We start from the raw sequence: 25,000 nt of genomic DNA on the forward strand, positions 1-25,000 counted from the left end.
AAGTTCAGAAATAGCAGCTAAAAAAGCTTGAAGCAAATATTTGCTGATCCCTTAATTATGTTTATATATATATATATATATATATATATATATATATATATATATATATATATATATATATATATATATATATATATATATATATATATATATATATATATATATTAATAAATTATAGGGTAGCAAAGAAAATTTTTGAAATTTTATTTACCACCAGTGGTCTAGCGACGATAGACCGACCTTGTAAGATATAATATTTATCTTACTAAAATTGACTTGAAACCATGGTACAGAATATAGATTGGTAAAAGTTTTTATTTTTCATTTCCTTTCGAAATTATCCCTAACTTTTGTGGTATGTAGTATTTTTGCTGCTATTTCTAGCGAGTAGATGTCCTATTATAGGCGTCTCTGCATTTCAAATGAATATATATATATATATATATATATATATATATATATATATATATATATATATATATATATATATACATATATATATATATACATATATATATATATATAGTCGCTCTCTCAGATATGCCTTCAAGTGCCCGGATAGCCACTCTTGCAAGCTACGCAGACGATACAAAAGTCTCGCAGAAAATACAGAACTCCAGTGATGTTGCACACCTGCAGCAGGAATTGGACTCAGTTTACAGATGGGCTGAGGACAATAATATGCAGTTTAATGCTGAAAAATTCCAAGCCCTGCGCTACCAACGTCCAAAACTGAATATTAAACTTACAGAGTACACTGGTCCACAGGGAATTTCAATCCCAGAGCCTAAATCAGTGAAAGACCTGGGTATCGACATGAGTGATGATACCTCTTTCCAAGTGCACATTACCAGAATGGCAACACAGTGCAGACGATTGGCTGGATGGATCCTGAGAACATTCAGAACCAGAGATAAGGAAACCATGATGATACTCTGGAGGACATTTGTCCTCAGCCGCCTGGATTACTGCTCACAGCTGTGGTCACCCACCAGTCTGAAATTAACAGCAGACCTTGAAGCAATCCAGAGGAGATTCACAAAGAAGATTGTCTCTTTGCAACTGGTCAGCTACTGGGAAAGGCTGAAACAGCTAAGACTCTACTCCCTGGAGAGATGGCGGGAGAGGTATGCAGTAATATACATCTGGAAGATCCTGGAAGGAATTGTGCCAAATTTTGGCATTGAAAGCTACACCAATGCCAGAACGGGACGGCACTGCATAGTGCCAAAGATCCCAGCAATGCCATCACGCTTCAGGACTAGTTACTGCAACAGCTTGGGATTGAGGGGCCCACAGCTTTTTAATATTCTCCCAAAGAGCCTGAGGAATCTGCACAAAGTAGATGTAGGAGTTTTTAAATCAAAGCTGGACCTCTTCCTATCGAGAGTCCCAGATGAACCTACCTCACGGCAGGAGGTGCAAATGAGAGTTGCTAAATCAAACTCCATTCTTCACCAAGTGCCACATATTGTAAGAGGCTCCCTGTAATAACAGTGTAGCAACACGGTGGTGCATCAGCATGGCCACAGCTCTGAGCTGAAACTTTGAAATGAAAAAAATATACATATATATATATATACATATATATATATATACATATATATACATATATATATATATACATATATATATATATATATATATATATATATATATATATATATATATATATATATATATATATATATATATATATATATATATATATATATATATATATATATATATATATATATATATTTATTTATTTATTTATGTGTTTCAGCCAAGTGGCTGCGGTCATGCTGGTGCACCACCGTGATTATCACGTTCCTTGCATGGCTCTTCTCCCCCACCTGACATGGTCCAATTAAGAGTTTTATGGCATCTGGTGTATACGAGAATTTGACACAGCTGCCCTAAACTGCGTCTCATTACGAGCCATTGGTTCGTCTGGTATCGTGGAGAGGAAAGCGTCAAGTTTTGTCTTGAATACCTCTGCATCCATGTCTTGCATGTCTCTCAAATGTTTTGGAAGGGCATTGAAGAGCTGAGGTCCTCTGAAACCGAGGCTGCTGCAGTATCTCGTTCTTATGTGGCGACCCGTTCGGGCATTCCTGTAGTACTTGATACCAAAGTTTGGCACCAGTCCTTCCAGTATTTTCCATATGTATATTATTACATATCTCTCCCGCCTGCGCTCCAGGGAGTAGAGACTTAGTGCCTTCTTTCGCTCCCTGTAGTTCATCTGTTGGACTGTGGCGATCTTTTTTGTATAGTGCCGCTGAATTGCTTCGAGTTCTGCTGTCCGCTTGACACTGTGTGGTGACCACAACTGAGAGCAATAGTCTAAGCGGCTCAGAACAAATGTCTTCCATAGAATCAACATGACTTTTTGATCCCTTGTACGGAAAGTCCTCAGTATCCACCCCGCCAGTTGTCTGCACCTTGCTGTCAACTTGACAATGTGCATGTGAAATGATGCATCACTACACATGTTGATGCCCAGATCTCTCACTGTTTGTGGTTCTGGGATTGCAGTACCTCCAGGCCCTGTGTATGCCAGTTGGGAGGTACTTGTGGTCTTGTAGCGCAGTACTTGAAATTTTTTTGCATTGAACTGCATATTATTTTGCTCTGCCCACTCATATATTGCATTTAGGTCATTCTGCAGGCTACAATATCATCAGGATTCTTTATTGCCTGAGATATCTTTGTGTCATCAGCATAGCTAGTGACAGTGGCTCTCCGAGTGACCGTGGGCATGTCCAGAAGGGCCACTATGAACAGTAGTGGCCCCAGAACAGTTCCCTGTGGAACACCGCTCAATATTTGTGTTTCCCTAGATAGTTCTCCATTGGCTGCAACTGTCTGACTTCTACCATTCAGGAAGTCATGCAGCCACTCTCCCAATTTACCAGCTATGCCAAGGTTTCGCAGCTTGTGACATATCAAGCCATGATCAACTTTGTCAAAGGCTTTTGCAAAGTCGAGATATATCACATCAACATTTGAATGGTCAAGTAGCTGCTTCAGGACCCAGTCATAATGCTGCAAGAGTTGCGTGAGGCAGCTTCTACCTGGACGGAAACCATGCTGGGTCTCATTCAGCAAGTCATTTTCTTCTAGGAACGCAATCAATCTCCTTCTGACAATTCGTTCCATGACTTTGCTAATATGTGAAGTCAGAGAGATGGGCCTGTAGTTTCCAGCCTCTGCTCTGCTTCCACCTTTATGGATAGGACATATGGTGCCTTCCTTCAGCTTTTTGGGAAGTTTACCATTTGCAAGGAAACTCTGGAAGAGTATCCGGAGTGGTCCTGCTAATTCTTGTTTACACGACTTTAAGAGGACAGCTGGGACACCATCGGGGCCAGTTGCCGAATTTGAGCTCATTTAATTTATGGCAGCTATCACATCTTCCTCTTCAATGTCGATGTAGGTAATGGATGCAGTCCCCATCTGCTGAGTGCTATTGTCAAAGAAATCAGCTGGGTTCTTTATCTGCATGCGACTCAGAGGAGAGGTGAAGACACTCTTGAATTGTGTACTGAGCACTTCACTTATCCATGTGGGATCTGCAGTCAGTGAGCCATTAGGCAGGAACAGGGGTCCTATCTTATACTGCACCGTAGCAGTCTCCTTTGCAAATCTATAGAAAGCCTTGGGGTTTGTTTTTATGCTTTCTACTGCTCTCTTTTCCTTCTCTGCTCTCTCCTTTTCATGGGAGAGTTTAATTTTGTTTTCTATTTCTAACAGTGTTAGTTTTAATTTAGCCCTTTTCCTATCCTCCAGTTCTCTCTTTGTGAGTCCTGTTGGTATTCGGTGGATTATGTGTACGTAGATTTAAGCTTTCTGGTCTCCCTTTTCTGCGCTCCCGCTTATTTTGTTGTAAGTGGTTATCTACCTTGTTTAGCTGGTGGTGTTTGGGTTGGGCAAATTTGCAGTTTTGTCCCTTTTCCCCGTGCCAGCAGGTACCATTTAGGTAGAATTTACAGATCTGTTTCTTTTTCTTTTTCTTTTTCTCTGTGTGACGTGTTTGGGCTTGAAGCCTGTTTGTGTTTACCGTCTTCTTGTCTGTTCTCCTGTCTTTGTCGTTCGTGGTGCAGCGTTGACTGTATTCACCATATATATATATATATATATATATATATATATATATATATATATATATATATATATATATATACATACATACATACATACATACATACATACATACACGAAGGCGACGATCTGGCAGAATCGTTAGCAATCCAGGCGAAGTTCTTAGCGGCATTTTGCCTGTCTTTAAATTCTGAGTTCATATTCCAGTACACGCGAAAGTGTCTGTGTCTGTGTATATATGCAAAACTACATACATACAAACAAACGCATATATATAAACACATATGGAAACCCATACGCATATATATGAATACTTACATATATGTGTATTTAAGTATACACGAATACGCATATATATATATATATATATATATATATATATATATATATATATATATATATATATATATATATATAAATATATATGAATGCATATGCACATACACGCACACACACATATGTGTACATATATATACATACACGTATACATTAGCATATGTGCATAGAAATATATATCAAAAATATATAAACGAACACGTGTACATATGTATGGGTGGGTGTGTCTGTGTGTATGTGCTTGTGTGCGTATATATATATATATATATATATATATATATATATATATATATATATATATATATATATATATATATATATACATGCATACATATCAGAGTATGTGCGAGAAAAGGATTTCATTATGGTTTATAAACACATTAGGAACTTTTCAGCGGCATTTTTGATAATTTCAATTTAGATTCAACTGGAGAGATTTATGACGAATACTCTTTCCTTAAATAACATTCAACTGGTGCTGAGTTATGGGATTAAGATGTATTTTAAAGCCAAGTCTGTTATTTATCGGTAATAAATAAATATAATACAAACAGCTTCGATAATATTTGACAAATCTGTAAATCAAAATGATCATACCAGATCTATCGTTCTTTCTCCCTCTTACTTTGTTTTTAAGTGTATATGTCTCTTTCTCTTTCACTTCCTGTTCACTTACATGCATATCGACATACATGCATGCAAGTACCCATACACAAAGACACACCGATGTAATTATATTTATCAGTACGTGTATCTATCTATCTATCTATCTATCTATCTATCTATCTATCTATCAGTTTACATATATATGAATCTATGCATGTGTATGCCTATATATGTATGTATGTATGAATATATGTGTAATCATATGTGTTAGTTTTACTTCACGAGGAACAAAGGTTTTGCGAAACTCCAATTTGTTTTATTAGCGTATATAAAAGATTTCATTGTCACCATGAAAATCTGGAGATATGTATTGTGCTATCAGAATAGGCAATATTATTAATACGTAAATTTATATTATTGAATATAATTTCTGGTAAATGTACATAAATGCTTTGACTGAGAAATTTCATGAATGTTTGTACTCTGCATTGTTATAAGTTCATAAACAAATCCTTCCCTTTTCTTATTGTGTCAACTTATCCTGCACAACGAGTAACCTCTTTTGCATTATTCAACGAGCAATTTGACGTTCAGTACCCTATTTTTGGTCAGAACCATTTGAACGATCCTGTATGGTCGGCATTTTTTGTTGCATTATAATGCAGTTTGAGAGAAAAACGCAGGTGTTTCAGCGTATATCATTTAATAATTTCAAATACAATAAGCACCAAATTATCATGTTATATTGGTTGGAAACAATTGCAAAAGATTGCACATACTTATATGTATATATACAACATATGAATACTTACATATATGTACGTATACACTCATATATATGTACGTATTCACACGACCGGTTTAATTGCCTGTCTAAATTCAACGTGATATATGGTCAAAATACCACCTCAGTGAATATAATGACAAAGTACATATATAAATTTATATAAATAAGGATAAGATCGTTAATTAAAATACTGATCATATCAAATGGCCAACATGGGAATATATATATATATATATGCAGTCATAGTGGGTCACTCCTTGATGGTTATTAGTCGAACAAATCGCTCCAAGGAACTATTATTATTATTATTATTGTTATTATCATCATTACTCTGTCGGTCTCTTTTTGCCGAGCAACTAATTTACGGGGACGTAAACACACCACGACCTCTTGTCAAGTGGTGGGGGAGGACAAACACAGACTTAGAAACACACACACACACACACACACACACACACACACACACACACACACACACACACGCATACATATATAATGTGTGTTTGGATGAGCTTCTTTCAGTTTCCGTCTACGAAATCCATCCACAAGGCTGTGGTCGACTCGTGGCTGTATTAAAAGACACCTGCAGAAAATGAAATTGACATGCAGTGAAACTGAAGCCGGAACAATGTTTTTGAATAGCAAGCTTCTTATCACACAGCCACACATGTGCCTATATATATATATATATATATATATATATATATATATATATAGGCTGCGATGAGTAAATTGTTGCCATTTTATATTTTTAATATCGCACAAGCGTCTTGTTTGTTTTTGGTTTTTCGACTACACGATATATTAGGGTCAGTTGGGCACCGTCTGTGAGAAAAACAGCACCATAACGCAATTAATTCTGCCATAACTTGGAAATGACACGCTATACTGCTTGGCATTCGTACCGGAAGTTCCAATACGAATATTTCAGTGTGTTTGGGTGTCAATTTGAGGACAGTGCATTGCCGAGAGTATTAAAAATCAAACATGTAGTCAACATAATGATGTTTAGAATGACCACGCTATGGCGACGTTATACCTCCATTCATATTTGCACACGGCCTCAAACTCAACTTGAAGCCTACATCAAGTACCTGGATGAGGGAGTGCTGCCTGGGGTCAAGAGGGTCGCTGCTGGAAGACCCTATGTTTAGCAACCGGACTCTGCACCATGCTACACAAGCAGGAGAACCCAGTCATGGCTGTCAGACAATTTCTGCGATCACATCACCTGTAACATTTGGCCACATAACTCTCCACACTGCAACCCCCTTGATTATTATGTGTGACGCGCAGATGAACGAGAGACCATCAAAACTCCTCATAACACCAAATATGAACTGAAGGCAAGAATTATGGCAGCATTCACAAAGTTGAACGAGGGGACCGTCCAGAATAGTTGCAGGAGATTATGAAGTCATCTGGAGGTCGTAGTTGAAGCCAAGGGCGATTTTACTCAATAACTTTACTGTTTAGTATTTCAATATATTTTATGTACATCTTGGCAAATATATCTGTTAAAATGAAATGACAGCGTTATTTTCATCTTAGCATAATTTAGATGACACTTTATTCACAGCACCTTATATATATGAGTGAATGAAAAAAAAATAGAGGCACTCAACGTATTTACTCTGAGTTGTATATATCAATATAAATATTCCGAAATGTAAAGTGTGTTGGAGTGGGGAAGAAAACCAGCGTAGAATACTTGTTATATCATATCACGCTTAATCAGAACAGTTATTTCTATGAAAACACTAAAGAGAAAGTAATCTGCGAGAAAGCACTAAACCTATATGAGCAATAATTGCTAATAGGAAGGTATTTTTCGTTGATAATAGATAACGTCATGCTTTCCTGATCTTGCATTTAAACAAATGAATTAAGCGAAATAGCTGCATGACGACTGATTGAATACCATGGAGGGAAACATATTTAGGTGTGCCAAAGTAGCACATTGTTTACTAATGGGATATTTGAGTTGGTCATTTTACGCTTAATCTGCTGATTCTCCACCTCCACACACACAAACACCTTCCTTGCTCTTGTGTTAAAGCTAATGTGATGATTCGAACGAGAAAAAAAAAAATCAATATTTCTTGTCAGAATTTTGCACTGTTCAAGCTACAAGTGGTTACACACGAAACAGACGTCCGCGTGTTAATTGATCTATCGCAGGTTACTAGGTACTTTGTTATAGAATCTCAGCAACAACTATGAAAAGAGATTGAAGAGACATGTACTGTAAACCGAATTCTAATCACAGGTTCTATAGAAAAATGCCGAAATGCATTCTTCAGTGGAAATGGTCAATTAACTAAAAATTGTTGGCCAACTTTTTAAGCCATCACTCTTTTGCTTCGTATCTTGCATAACTAACTAACATGCACAGATAGATAAATAGATAGATGGATAGAAAGATGTATAGATTAACGGAATCCATACCTATCTATCTATCTATCTATCTATCTATCTATCTATCTATCTATCGAGCGAGCGAGTTGGAATGGGGAAGAAAACCAGCGTAGAATACTTGTTATATCATATATTATATCATAAAGATAGTTAGATAGATAGATAGATAGATAGATAGATAGATAGATAGATAGATAGATATATAGATAGATAGATAGATAAATAGATAGATATAAAGGTTTATAAATTGACGGAGTCCATATCTATCTATCAGTCTGTCTGTCTGCCTGTCTGTCTGCCTGTCTGTCTATCTATGTATCTGTCGATCTCTCTCTCTCTCTCTCTATCTCTCTCTCTCTCTCTCTATCTATATATATATATATAGATATATAGATAGATAGATAGATATATAGATAGATAGATAGATAGATAGATAGATATTTAGATTTATAAATAAATGAATAAATAAACATAGGTAATGAGATAGATTGATAGATAGGTGTTTATTTAATATAATAAATGTAAATAATACTGTCTACGGTATTTTAAATAAAAACTTTAAGTAAATATGTAATCAATGGCATGGTTGTACATATATTTCAGCTGTTGTTTCTTTCAGTCCCATATATCTGATCACTGAATTTTAAATGAAAAATTAGTGGGGAATTATATTTGTGTATCTGCAGAAATTTGAGAGTAGTGTTCAGTTCACTTCACTGCACTTTTCTCAAAACTGAATAAATATAATTCTCTCCAAATATAAAAATTTAAAACTACTCATATCAGAACTGCGTAAGTGAATCTAATATACTAGATAATAACCGAAAAAAACAGAAAACGTAAATAGCTATTACGACAGTGAGTTCTTTTTTTTTTTTTTTTTTAGTCAAATATGTCCTTCAAATTTCGCATTTAGAAAATTTCCTTCCACCATTATATAAAATTTTTGAGAATTTACTCGAAAGTATATATTAATGAAAGAATTCTAGCTTTCACATGAAACAGGTATATTTAAGCGCGATGTTGATGGAGAAATCTTAAAACATAAGAAGATATATAATGCATCTACTTATGTTTAAGGAAAGCTTTGAAAAAGCACTTAATCCGTCCATCTATGTGTCTGCTTTAGAGAATTTAACAAAAAAACTAGTAAAAGAATGATGGCAGGCAAAAAAAAAAAAAATCAAATTTATCTCTTCCATTGAATAATGCATTTGGGAATTTTTTGACGAAACCTGTGACAAGAAATCAGTTTACAGTATGTGACACGTCAGTCACTGCTGATAATCACTTCTGATATTTGATAAAAAAAATTACGTATCGAGCCATATTTTTCCATGGGGCAAACTTGAAAGATTTCCAGCACATTAACACTATTATGCCAGCATTCACCTAAAATAGTAATATATTACTCATTACACCATATTATATATCTATATAACGCGATGTAGATGAAAGAGGGACAACTAACGAAGGGATATACACTTTATGCTGCATGTCTCGTTTCTGTTTGTTTTTTTAGTTGTTAAAAAAAGTTCGTTTTCTATGTTTTTGTTTTTGTTTTCGTTTCCCATTGCGTTCAACGTTTTTTTTTTGTCTCGTACCCATATATGCATGTATATATACATATATATGTAAGTATGTATATATATATATATACATGTATGGATATATGCATATATTTATATATTATTTATATACATATATATATATATATATATATATATATATATATATATATATATATATATATATATCATCGGAGGCGAATATGAAATAAATTAGTGCAGATTTAATTTAAGTTTGGTATCTAATGGGAGGTGACACTGACTAAGAAGTTTTCAGGGCTTTGAATTGATATACACGAAAATTAACTGGGATAGGAAAGTACGGAATTCTAGGATATTATGAAGGACCAAATATTTGTGGGATATCTAGAGATTTCAATAACCTTTACCTCCCCAACAGCAGCTGAAATGAAAGTAGTTAAGCTATTATGTACACAATATATATATATATATATATATATATATATATATATATATATATATATATATATATATATATATATATATATATATATATATATATATATATATATATATATATATATATATATATATATATATATATATATATACATATATATATATATACATATATATATATATATATATATATATATATATATATATATATATATATATATATATATATATATATATATATATATATATATATATATATATATATATATATATATATATATATACATATATATATATATATATATATATATATATATATATATATATATATATATATATGAGGCTGAATTAGAGGTTGGATAAGCCTGATTAAGAGATTGTAATATCAAATGAATTACTGGTTCGTTATCTAATATTTGTTGTGAATATTAATTATAATACTCATGAATAATAGGTAATTTGATAAACGAAGGTTTATATTTATTTCAGAAAATTTCTAACTCAGAAGTCAGTGGTAAGTTTTATGTATATGTACATATCTCGCATAAACCATACGCAGAAAGTATGGAACATTGGATTCATATAACCACACACATTTACAAAGACAAAAACATCCATACCTACACATTCAACTGAGCACGTAGATACGAAAATGCATATAATATGGAGAGATAAATAGTGAGCTTGATAGATCGATCGATCTGTCGATATATATATATATATATATATATATATATATATATATATATATATATATATATATATATATATATATATATATATATATATATATATATATATATATATATATATATATATATATATATATATATATATATATATATATATATATATATATATATATATATATATATATATATATATATATATATTTAGATAGATAGATAGATAGATAGATAGATAGATAGATAGATAGATAGATAGAGCGAGAAGAGGAGGAAAGATGCCAAAAGTAGATAAATGTATTGTCATTAATGCTGAATATATTTGTATTAATTCAGTTTCACGTTGGCGAAATATTATCACCACAGGCTAATGCATGCGTAAGTATAGGTCCCTGTGTATGAGAGTGTTTGCACCTGTTAACAGAGGGACAGGTAGAGCTGATACCTTCACTCATCAATTAATATTTCCCACCTGGATATTTCCAGACGTGATCATTCGTCATTTCGTATATCAGGGGATGCATCTGCTAATGTAACTATCCACATGACTAAATTCAACACTCCATGCAGATACGTAAGCACGCCTGTATAAACCGGAAAAGATGTCATGAGAAATTCGCACAACAAGTTGTAATACAGTTCGATATGTGCGTTTGTGTACGCATAATGCATTTATACATGAGTATATGTCCGTATGTCTATATCTACATACATACATACATACATACATGCATACATGCATATGTGTGTGTGTGCGTGCAAAGATGTGTATGCTCTTTGTATGCGCATGTGTGAAATTTGAATTAGCTAGTACTTCAAGTATCACATATTACCTTATTCAACGAGAGAGAGAAAGAAAGAAAGAAAGAGAGAGAGAGAAAGAGAGAGAGATAGAGAGAGAGAGAGGAGAGAGAGAGAGAGAGAGAGAGAGAGAGAGAGAGAGAGAGAGGGGGGGAGTAGATTGTGTGTGTATACATTAACTAGCATTGTTTATATTACTTTGATTGAAGATAGGTCTGAAGTTCTATAGCAAATATTTACATGTGAAGCGAGTTGCGCCAGTCACTATTCCTGATTGTTGATAATATTGCTTTTATGGTAACGTGAAGTTAGAAAAATTATGCAACTAAAATGTCAGGTTAGATAAACTCTAATTATTATTAAAAACAAGAACTAAATCATTTGTTGATGATGTTCTTGATACGCGACAATGTATATATGCTGCATAGAAAAAGGGAAGGTTAATAGAATTGGTTCAGCTAAGCTCATTCTAGTATTCTATGCACATAGAGGGAAAGGGAAACCGTGGTAGTCATTTATGAGTCCATCGCTTACGCATATCAAAACAAAGACAGGGAGCTTGACAGTGAAATACGTACTTATCAAAAATAGGGGAGTAGAATGAACGTGGGAAGTAATGGTATGTGTATATTTATGCTTGTCATTCAAGGAGCACCGAATGACATCTTAAAAGGCTCATGTATCAATCTTTATTGTGCTGAACAAAATGACACAGAGTATATGGTTTAGTCACTTGAAGTTCTGACTTGATGTCGAGTCACTTATTTTGTGATGGGACACAGCGCGATTAATCGATATGAGTTTTTTTGTAATATTTTCCACTCGTTTCAAATAAGAAATTACAATGTGTTAATGTCTTGTGAAACGAATTACATCATTGCTTTTAGTTGTTCTAAAGGGAGACTAATGTGCACATCAATGTTCTGATAACTTGTTTTGTGATCATCAGATGATTGTGGGCAGAATATCCATTTGTATAGCGCAAGAATAAACATGAAATGGGAAACATGTATAGGAGATTTAGAAATACGTTGTAAAATACATATGCCCCCCCCTCTCTCTTTCTCTCTCTCTCTCTCTCTCTCTCTCTCTCTCTCTCTCGCATTAAAATATTCTGGAAAATAGCTATATGCAATAATATTGATAATATTGCCTTATATCAGGTGTCGACAACGCAAATGGAATAAAAGTAGGGATCGTTTAACGGTTTTAGACAGACGGATATTTCCTTATATACACCCCTGTCCTCTGCACGGTAATATTGTGAAGGCTACAGCTGTTGCGTGCCTTGTTCGACAAGTATACATTTGAAATTAATTTTGTTACTTCTTTGATGGGAAACGATAGCACATTTCTTTCAACGAAATTGCCATTATATTTAATAATCTGTTATATCACTTCCTTCCTTTGCAAAAAAGAAACTTTTCTTTTAATCGCAACGAGGTTCATAAAATATATATAATTTCTACATTTCGCTGATATACTGAAACACATATCTCTTCAATATAGTTTTGGCATTGTATCAATATTGCAAATCTGTTTTATAATTCATTACATAAAACCAATTACGCTGACAGCATGAACATAACTACTCTTTATTTCTTTAAACATAAAAATTTCTAAATGTCTTACAGGTTTTTTTCACTTTTTTTTTTTTTTTTTGCAATTTCCCATGAATAAAATTAAATCTAAACAAAGATTCAGATATTCTACTTGATTCCTATAATAAGGAATACACTTTCTCGAAATATTCTCACTCAGATTAAAATTTTATCGATTGATTTATACTATAATTATGAGCAATTTATTATTTTCTATTTTCATGTTCAATCTGAAAGTGTCTTAATTCTATTCTGAGAATCTTTAGCTTCATTAGTTCATATGTCAATGAAAGAAAATTCAGTCAAAATTAAACATGTCTTTGTGAAAAGCATTTCATCACTAATTAATCAATCAAATATTTCACAACTCATTTATACAATAGAGTGTAACAATCTCATTGATTAACGGCGCCGTTAATTAACAGTTTTAGTTTCACTTTCAACGGGTCACCTTAACGCATTAGCAATTTCTATATTTTCTATTCATCATGACAGACAGCCTCTTGTTTAATTGAGTGCTTCCGGAAGAGAAATCAAAAGACTTTAAGAAGTTGTGAGGTTGGTGCCATTACAAACATATTAGCTCATATTAATCGTAATAAAATAAAATATATCCCTATTGTGATCGATGCGTTACTTTAAATTTTCTCAAATATTGTTGATGATTTCTTTTATTTTTTTTTATCTCATTTACAGAAGCCTTTAATCTGTATTTTTATTAAAAAGAGATAATTTTCATTATGAGTTTCTGGATCAACAGCTGGCAGTCGTCAGGGTCATACATAATTGAGACTACAAATCATTGAAACATTTTTGTCCAGGAAGAAGTAGTTCATATAATGGTACCAGTTTTACAGTAATTGGTCAACATACTTAGTACTAAGCAACCAACTAACTTTTATTTTCGCAATAATTCATACAGATATTGGACAATGTCTTTATAAAAAAGGTTCTCGTTGGTAATATAATATATGCACGGACAATTCCGATATATATATGCGTATAAAATATACCGCATACTTTTGTTTTGTTGATAATTGTAATTCACACATTAATATATATATACAAAGAAAAAGATGTGGCAAGATATCTCTCTCACCAAAATGAAATAAAAGATATATTACTTATTAATATATGACATCTTATGTAATACATAAAAGTAGTTGAGAAAATATGTGGGACTTACTTGTTGCAGCAAGCTCGTAATTATTCTTTCTGGAGATTTGGCTGATTGTGGCGTCCAGCTCTAGTTTGAAGCGGTCACGCTGTTTAGGATCCCGGTTGTGGTGCCCGATTGCATATCGAAAACCCGTGTGGTATGGCACCACATACTTTTCCACTTCAAAAATAGCACCTACAATGACCACAAAATATAGAATACAATTATTTATGATTGTCAACTGCGAGGTAGTACTTTATTGCATGTATAGCGTATATTATTTATGTTCAAAATTGAATTGATATTTCTGTCAGTATATGTCAACTACTGGAGAATGTATGGATGTTTAAGTTACCCATGGTTAGTGCTCACCTATTTTAACATTCACAGGAACTGTGTTGTCGTGAAGTTGGTACTAAGCACAACATTTTAGCCAAACACCATTAAAAGAACTTTCTATTGCTTCGAAAGGGAGATTTTTAATAGAATACTTTGTACTATAACAAGACGTTTGGCAGGAGTCACTTACTTTGAGAATGCACCACTCAAATAGGCATTCCACAAACTGGAAAGGCATCTAATTCTAAAATCACCTTAAATTAAATGTCAATGAAATTAGTTCAGGAATTTCCTAAAAAAAAAACACCGACATCTAAATACATATCGGCAAACATAAAATTTTCTTAGTGAGTGTGATTATGATGTCATGTAACATAAATTTTTAGAAATTCTCCAGGTGGTCCTATTAAGTTACACACGGGCCAGTAATGACCACAACGCACCTTTACCTTTCTCTTGTAAGACACAACTTATCTGTAACGCTCTAATTCCATAAACATTTTACAACACAGTATGCTAAGCAGATATATCACTGTCTATACTAGAAATACTTGTATCTAGTCATCTTCCGTCAAACATCACGACTGAAAACAGAATTTCATTCAATCGTCACACCACATATATGAAACTCCTGAAGTTTAGCCACCGAATATCTAAGAGGATTTTGTGATGTAAAGCCTTGGTTTATAATGCACGATGCGTTCCTCCTTGCGCTCTTCACTGCAATTATAAGCAGTTTATAGGTAACACTGGCAAATGATTGCATACACTCATTTCAATCCAGGCCCTGCATAAACTCTAAATCCTTAGATTTATTTCCGAAAACTCAGCTACAACGCAATCGAATGCTTGATTATATTTTCGAACAATATAGAGCGTGATTACACATATGTCAATGGAGTTCGTGACTGAAGAATCTGTCCAATACATATTTTCCAGTTGTATTGGGTTGTTCGGAAAGTTCCTGCCGGTTGATAGTAGCTTACCTTTCGACTAATTTCCCATGAAACCACCTCAATTCTGGGAAGAGGGTATCTTCAAGTTAAAAGAAAGATGAACACGCATTGTGCAACTAAATGGTTTATATGAGATTGATTAAAAATACAATCGCAAGTATTTATTGACCTTTTTCTTTCCTTTAAAAATCGGCGCGTACTTTCCGGACAGACTAATACTAGATTATCTATCTATCTATCTATCTATCTATCTATCTATCTATCTATCTATCTATCTATCTATCTAGCTATCTATCTATCTATCTAGCTATCTATCTATACACACACACACACACACACACTTTTCTCCATATATATGTAACGTATATTTGGAGGAATATAGGAATACATATTAATTATTCCTCTCCTATATATATATATATATATATATATAAGCAATGTTAATTCTCTAAATGAAGTATTAACAGTAACTGCACGATAAAGTGTAGTATATTGCCACTTAAGTGTGGCTGACCCCTGGGGCTAAAAGCAACAGTAACATCTAGCCCTAGGGGTCAGCCACACTTAAGTGGCAATATACTACACTTTATATATATATATATATATATATATATATATATATATATATATGCATATTTATATATATATATATATATATATATATATATATATATATATATATATATATATATATATATATATATATATATATAGATGTAGATATATATATGTGTGTGTAGAGAGAGAGAAGAGAGTGGGACAGAAACAGAGTAGATAGAACATGCATATATATATTCACACACATATTCATACATTCACTCACACAGAAACAATTGTGCATGCATATACACATATCTTCGCACATGTGTTCATAACAATATATGTTATTCAAATTCTGCTCTTCCCATGATTATATATGAAAATGAAATTATCATTATCTCTAGCGAATTCATTATTTTATCGTGTTATCTAATTTCGCTATTCCTGATCATGATCGTTCGAGTTACAACTCTTATTGGGCCATTAATTTTTCTTTAAAATACTCTATCTAATTTTCGATATTTGTAAATCATGTCATGCCTATTTGAACGTATTTTCAAGACGTTGAATTTCACAGTAAACTTACTATTGACTTCTATGACGGTGATAATAAACGAGCTAGAACATTAAAATAAAATTTCCATATTTATCCATCATAAAATAACACTGTGATAAATGGTGTTACGCATGAGAATGATTGCAATATTTGCTTTAACTGCAAAGTTAGCGAAATTTTAAAATGCTATTTTATGACTGTATCTCGTCTGTATTTTATGTGACTTCTGTTCACTGGTAAAATTTTTAGTGACTAATTTATCAACCGGCATGTGGTCGCTAAGATATTTCCTGTTATTGCTATGATTTATCGGGAAAACTGGCAGTTTCTTGAATAAAAACCAAAGAAACCTTCTCACTCAAATTGCGTAACTAGAATAACAGTTTTAGGAGCGACGAGTTTATTGATGCAAATGATCTGGTTATTTGCATTGCTGTCTTTAAGAAACCAATAAATCAATTAATATTTCACTTATTCAGGTGGAATAGGAAGTCAGATCAATAAACTAGTGACCGAGAAGCGTAACAAGAAGTTGGAAAAACAATCAAAATCGAAAAGTAAACTGAATAAAGTGAACTAGTCAAATACGAAGGATGTGAAGGAACGCTTCATACATTTGAGTAGGGAATAGTAGCAACGGAAGAAAAATATCAGATTCTTCAACTCTATTTAAAGAAACTGTTTTTATACACTTGATCTAAAAAATAAATATTCTTCCAAATAGTTGGTTGTGTTAAGAATCCAGTAAAGTTGTTTTATTACGGCGTCTAATAAAATTTTGATGTTGTGTGGAGTGATAAGAAATGCAACATTATTAAAATATATTGATGCTCATCATTTATTGTTAAACCTAGATAATATCTGACACATGGTTACACTTATATTTCTAAAATCAACTTGCGCTTTTGATTACAAGATATTGAAGTTTAACTCGAGAAATTCTAAACCTGTAAAATAAAAAAAACCCGACACATTAATCTAAAATTCATAAACATAATCACGTTGGAGTTTTAGTCAATGCTTTGGTCTCTATACAACTTTATTACAATTGCAATGTGTTTGAATAATACACTACTATTGTCCTCTGACCAAGGGATCGAAACTGTAGAGTTTGTACATTATATGATGTTATAGTATAGGAAGCATGTGATAGATTATCAGAGAAATGTTAGCCAAAGGGGATTTCTTTGAAGTAGGATTTTGATGCTACATTACCCAACCTGATACATGAAATAGCTGTATCATACCTTGTTCAAGGTTAGATATTGACGGCGTTCGTTATGTTTCGAGAGAAGAAGACAAGAAGAAGAAAGAAGTGACGGAGCTCTTGTAAAGACATCATAAGTAGCTTAAGAGATCCGATCAACAAATATTACATAGTTAATGGCACCCATGTTAAACATAAATGCTAAACACTTGCTACACAGTAGGCAGGAAACTCAGATTATATTGTCAATATATGTAACAAATAGCTATTTTAAAGAGGAATGAATAGGCAGCCTAACATATATAAGCGTATATACACGTACAACATGAATTAACGCTCACATATACTAAAGTATAATAACCATTACATATATATATATATATATATATATATATATATATATATATATATATACGTACAAAAGAGGAAGGCAAGATTGAATTTTCAGTTTCTTGAGACATATTCTCCCATTACAATTTCACCTACGGCTTCTTGGTTGGCTGGAATAAATCACCCTCCTGGCTTCCTTCGCTTTTATTTATAATTTTATTGATGAGAGAAATCGATTACTAGTAGCATACACCTATGTATATATATATATATATATATATATATATATATATATATATATATATATATATATATATATATATATATATATATATATATATATATATATATGTATATATATATATATGTGTGTGTGTATGTGTAAGTATATATTCATATATATAATGTATATATTTGTATGTGTATGTATGTATGTATATATAACTTTCACAAATCAGAACCAGCAGACAAGAGGCAGTTATTAACATACAACATATGGTATTGTCAGTGAAACCATACCATGAACTTTTCGCAGCAAATTTAATTAGACATCGTATGTATGTATATATACTTACATATGTTATATACGTGTGTGTGAATATATGAATATGTACATACAGATGCACCTATACATATATATATATATATATATATATATATATATATATATATATATATATATATATATATATATATATATATATATAATATATATACATATATATATATATATATATATATATATATATATATATATATATATATATATATATATATATATATATATATATATATATATATATATATATAGATGTATATATGTGTGATCACGTATAATGTACGTGTGTATACAGACACAATTATAAGCAAATGATAATAGAGTGAGAGATGAAGGAAAAGATGTCGGTGAAGGGGATAAACAGCATGATGACCAAGATGAGGAATTCGACAGCGATGATGATGGGGATGTTACTGATATTGATTTACAATTTCCAATACAAAAACTCGATTATTGAAACCATACACTCTTTGCTGAAGCTGCAAGCCGCCGTTTACAGAATCAACACAAGAGAGCCTCTAATGCGAAACTCGTTCGGCTTACAAGTAGCAACACCCAAACCACATTCAAAATAAAAGGTAAATATTAGAAAATGTAGGGCAGATAGCCTAGGTGAATTCGTGCCGTTATAAGTCTCTCTAATAAACTAATAAACTCCATCACACAAAGTTTACTTCATAGATTGTTCTATGAAATCATTGAAACAAATATGTATTCTCAAATATATATATATTACATTTGTAAATGGCATAGTATTATTATTACATTGAGTATATATTTCAGGAGTGGTAAGAAGGTAATAAATAATTTAGAGGAACGTAGATTAGTTAAAGCGATTTAAAACGTAATTTAGCGTTATCGAAGAAGAGTCATTATCTATGGTATACGTTAGTTTGTAACTAATGATTGAACAGCTTACAGTCTATGCAATACGTGGGTACATGTTGATCAAATTCTCCAAGAAAAATACTTTAGCGAGGACATTACCAATTCTGTATAAGTTCTCTGTTAAATGGGCCTCCACCACACCTTGTTGGTCATACCTGGTACAATGTTAGACAACCACTCATGGACGAAGGAAGAATATATTAAGTTTAGTTAAAATTCTTTTAGAAATAATTGAATATGCATTTTAAACGGTACCTGCGTATATAAGTATGTTTATTATATAACGATTTTAAAACTAACCGTAGGCTGCATTTTTCGGGAAATGTTATCATCGATTCAGTCGTTTTTAGCAATATAAACTCGTATTTAATTTAGCAGCACTTAACTGATAAAAGTTTAAGAAGATAGACTTTGGATCTTGATCAAAGAATATACAAAGAGGAAATGAAGTGTTTCAAACTTTTAGTCTGGCTCTGTTTATACGGTGTACATAGGCTGGGAGTGAAACATAGATATCAAATTGTATTCAACATATAAGCTTGCAGTAATACTTTTAATCTACAGTATAACTTTATTACAGATACACATCAAAATTAAATGATTTAGAACAAAATAGGTCTGCTACACAGAAATAATATTGGCTGTAATCTCAAGGAAAGATGTATCTCTATATATCTAGTGAAGTTTTTATTTCTGTCGGAAGAAGTTGAAAACAAATTCTCTCTAAATACTCTGATTAAATTCAAGTCATGTAATACATTATCTAAGAAGCTCAGCAACATATCCACATACACATACATACACACGAACGCACGCACGTACGCACACACAACCATACGTATGTATATATATAAACATACGTATCTATTCTTATACTTGTTTCACTCATTTTACTGTGGCCATGCTAGAGCACCGCCCTTAGTCAAACAAATCGACCCCAGGATTTATTCTATCGGTCTCTTTTACCGCTAATTTACGGGGTCTTAAACACACCAACCTCGGTTTCCGTCTAGCAAATCCACACACAAGGAATTGGTCGGTCCGAGGCTATAGTAGAAAACACTTGCTCAAGGTGTCACGCAGTGGAACTGAACATGGAACCATGTGGTATATATATATATATATATATATATACAAACGTATATGTGAATGTGTGTTTATATCTATAAATGTATATATATTTGTATATGTTTATATAAATATGTATACCTTTATATATATGTATATATATATGCATATACATGTGTGCGCGTATGTTTGTGTGTGTGTGTGCGTGCGCGTGTGTATATATATATATATATATATATATATATATATATATATATATATATACATACATATATATATATATATATATATATATATATATATATATATATATATATATATATATATATATATATATATATATATATATATATATATATATATATATATATATATATATATATATTGCATGTGTATTAAGTGTACCAGAAAGTTAATACGTATCTCCACGGTTATCTATACAATCATGTATCTCTCTATACATACAGTTTGATTCCTTTAAATCAATCTCAACTGAAATATTTGCAGACTAATTTCTCTAATACATTTGTCTTCGCAGCTTTGACCAAAGAAAATAGATAATGTCAATAGAGAGTGAGATTTACATTAGCTTTGTTTCTCTCCAATTTCTTTGCTTTCAGTCTTCTAGATTAGCATCAGCCGTTAAGGAAGGCATCATTAGATGTCCCATTAAGAATAGAAAGAGATACACATTCAAGCGCATTAAGTAATAATAAATGGATCGTTTCGTTTGGAATGTAGACGTTTTCTAAAGTAATACAGACGCGCGTGATTCTTAATTTCAGTCCCACGTGGCTACAATTTACTTTACTAGGTTATTTCAGGGAAATTCCGAGCGAGCTAATAACTATTTTCGCCAATATTAATATGTTCTAGATGACAGAGCATATATATGTATATTTATTAATTCCCTGAACAATGTATATCAACAAAAGCAATATTTAAATATCTTCATCTCTCACTTTGGAGAATATCATTCTGTCTTTCTCTGATATTATGAATGTTTTATCTATGGTAAATTAACTCCATTCACATATATTCAACTGGAATGTGAAGAATGAATAAAATAATATATGCATGAGGTAGACAAATAAACACATACATGAAAACATAAATACACGCATACACGCATACACACACGCAGCTTGTCAACTCGATTTCACTTATCACTTATTGCAGCCATATCCTTGTAATAGCTTTGTTAGCATTTCTACCATGGGTCCTAAGCTACCTACCATGTTATGATTTCATTTTAAAATCACTTCCTGAGAAATGAAGCGTATGATTTTGTGTAAAATCAAACTGGTAGCTTCTCTACCTCGTGAATTCAGCAAAAATGGCTTTTTAACCAGCAGTAACTTAGCACGAATTTATACATGAAGGTAGTGAGAAAAAACTGATTAGTCGCTGACGTTGGAGGTCTACAGATATGTGCATCCTATTTTTCTCTGCAGATATACGGACTTTCATGGGTGACAGTCCTGTAATACTATCACTCAAAGTACAGGCGAAATTAACTCTGAGAGGTTCATCATGCTGATCTTAAATATTTTGCAATTTCGGTTTGTATGTTTCAACACTCGATGGTTAATAAAAAAAATTACTCGTACTGCAGGCTGTTGTTTCTAGCAATAGCACACTATTTATTTCTGCTTAGCATGAAATGTTTGCTGTAAATATTGATGATGTTCAAGAAATTAAAGAGGTTTTGTGTGATGTAATGCAATGTTTTAGTTTGAGTTTTGTTGGAGACGCTTACCGAGAATTAATTCTACATAATGTGATCGCTCCGAAGCTTGAAATCATATATAGACAAATGACATCACGACACGTCACCTATCGTATCACAATAAGATGAGCTTCTTTGGTGAGCCACCCTGCCTTTTCCAGCAGGTCTAAAAGATTTCAAATTGGTAGAATATTTTCAGACCGAGTGCATTGCTGGTTCGCTGATACCAGATCTATGTCTGTGATGAGTATTGCATAACGATGCCATCATGCAAGCATCATAGATGTAAAGCATCGTGGCCAGTTTCCAGCATTTCTCCAGATTCATTTCTATAGTATCTCAAGCCATCTGAAAACTTCACGTTTATTTGAGAGTCTAGCAAAACCACCCTGCAGGCAAAACAGTGAAAATACACCAAAACATTGCTTACATAAAGATCCGGTCACTTACAAAGTAATATATAGTATTACATTTCTCATTCAGGGTAGGAGTAAGCTTTACTTGAATCTTTACAGGCTTATTGTATGTTCAAATGCAGTAGAAACAATAGAGGAGTAGTATATCTAATATAGAGATAATTACATGTATCTTATATATTTCTTCAGAAAATATTTGATTCTGGATAGTATTTATTATGAGAGGCTTAACACACTGCAGTGATGAAAGTGTGTGTGTATATACATATATATAGAGAGAGAGAGTTATTAATATTTCTAAGTCTCTCTAAAGGAGACTACGGCAGCGGTACTGGAAATTAATAGTTATCGCCAAGCCAACATGGCAGTCCCAAAATTAGGACGAAAGCTGCCGTGAATTAGCTCCAAGAAGCCATCGCCTCTAGCTAGCTATGTGACACACGAAACCTGTGTCCTTTATAACCTTCGAACAGGGGAGGTCAGCAGTGTCCCCCTGCTGGCTTGGCATCTGCAGACTAGTTTCAGGGTGTTGCCCCTTGTCAATGCAGAGCAGCCAAGCCCTAGCCAGGCTAGGGCTTGGCTAGGGCTTGGCTGCTCTGCATTGACAAGGGGCAACACCCTGAAACTAGTCTGCAGATGCCAAGCCAGCAGGGGGACACTGCTGACCTCCCCTGTTCGAAGGTTATAAAGGACACAGGTTTCGTGTGTCACATAGCTAGCTAGAGGCGATGGCTTCTTGGAGCTAATTCACGGCAGCTTTCGTCCTAATTTTGGGACTGCCATGTTGGCTTGGCGATAACTATATATATATATGTTATGTAATTTCAGCTCAGAGCTTCGGCCATACTGGAGCACCGCCGTTTTGTTACGCCGTTATTATTGAGAGCTTCCTCTAATATGTGGCATTTGGTGAATGGGTAGCGACATCACAGTTTGATGATGTTACCTTCATTTGCACCTCTTGTCGCGAGGTAGGTTCATCTGGGACTCTCGACAAGATGTCCAGTTTTGATTTTAAGACACCTACATCCAGTTTGTGCAGGTCCCTCAGGCTCTTTGGGAGAATACTAAAAAGCCATGGGCCGCTGAATATTGTAAATATTATTTATGTGTGTGCGAGTGCTTGTGATGAGCTTGCTGCAATGTTTTGTTCTGAAATCGGCAAGCACGTAAAATATGGATTCCTGAAATTTAAAAGAAAGAAAGAAAAAAAAACACGCACACAAAAACGATGTGTGTACACATATATTCAGTCATGATTCCCAATTTGGTTATACAAGCAGATTAATATGCTGCTTACACGAATTATTATCAGAAACAAAAAACACAAAAAAGAACCTAATTCCAGGAGCACGTAATAATATGGTACTATCGGATGTAATCCTCTAAATCCAAAGTGTCACATCTGAAATAGGATTACAAAGAAATCTTTATATTGCCATCTTATACTCTACAATTGAGATGATGTTGACAAGCAAATAACTAAGATGTTGTACTTTCTTCTGTTGGTTCTATTTAATAAGATTAATTGACAATGGCAAATATTCAGGATTACAAGTTCAAGACAACAGTGTCAAGATGGAGGTCAACTTATCTATTATCTCACTTATCAATAGTAAAAAAAGAAAAAAAAACAATCATACACACACACACACGGACGCACGCATACACACACACACATATATATATATATACATGCACGCGCGTTTTTAAGTGTGTGCATACAGGAATATATATGCATACGTCAATATATCTCAATATATAAGCATTATATAAAGTTATATATCTGTGTGCGGGAGCGTTTATATATATATATATATATATACGTGCGTGTGTGTGTGTACGTATATAAGCATTTATATGCATCTATCTATATATGTAATTGTATATATGTGTACACACACACATACACACTAACTCACACATACACTCTCTCTCACA

The 25,000-nt window shown here is 33.0% G+C and overlaps 1 protein-coding gene across 1 annotated transcript in view; it reads right to left on the reverse strand.

Moving 5' to 3' along the window:
• Nucleotides 1-25,000, reverse strand: part of LOC106869364 (glutamate receptor) — a 702,165-nt gene that overhangs the window by 401,469 nt on the left and 275,696 nt on the right. The window contains exon 2 of the mRNA XM_014915088.3: nucleotides 14,499-14,666. Coding sequence (XP_014770574.1) covers nucleotides 14,499-14,666 — 168 coding nt within the window. The remainder of the gene's footprint in view (nucleotides 1-14,498; nucleotides 14,667-25,000) is intronic.

The sequence above is a fragment of the Octopus bimaculoides genome, chromosome 1 (assembly GCF_046866305.1).
Source record: "Octopus bimaculoides isolate indiv1 chromosome 1, ASM4686630v1, whole genome shotgun sequence".
In the NCBI taxonomy this organism is placed as follows: Eukaryota; Metazoa; Mollusca; class Cephalopoda; order Octopoda; family Octopodidae; genus Octopus; species Octopus bimaculoides.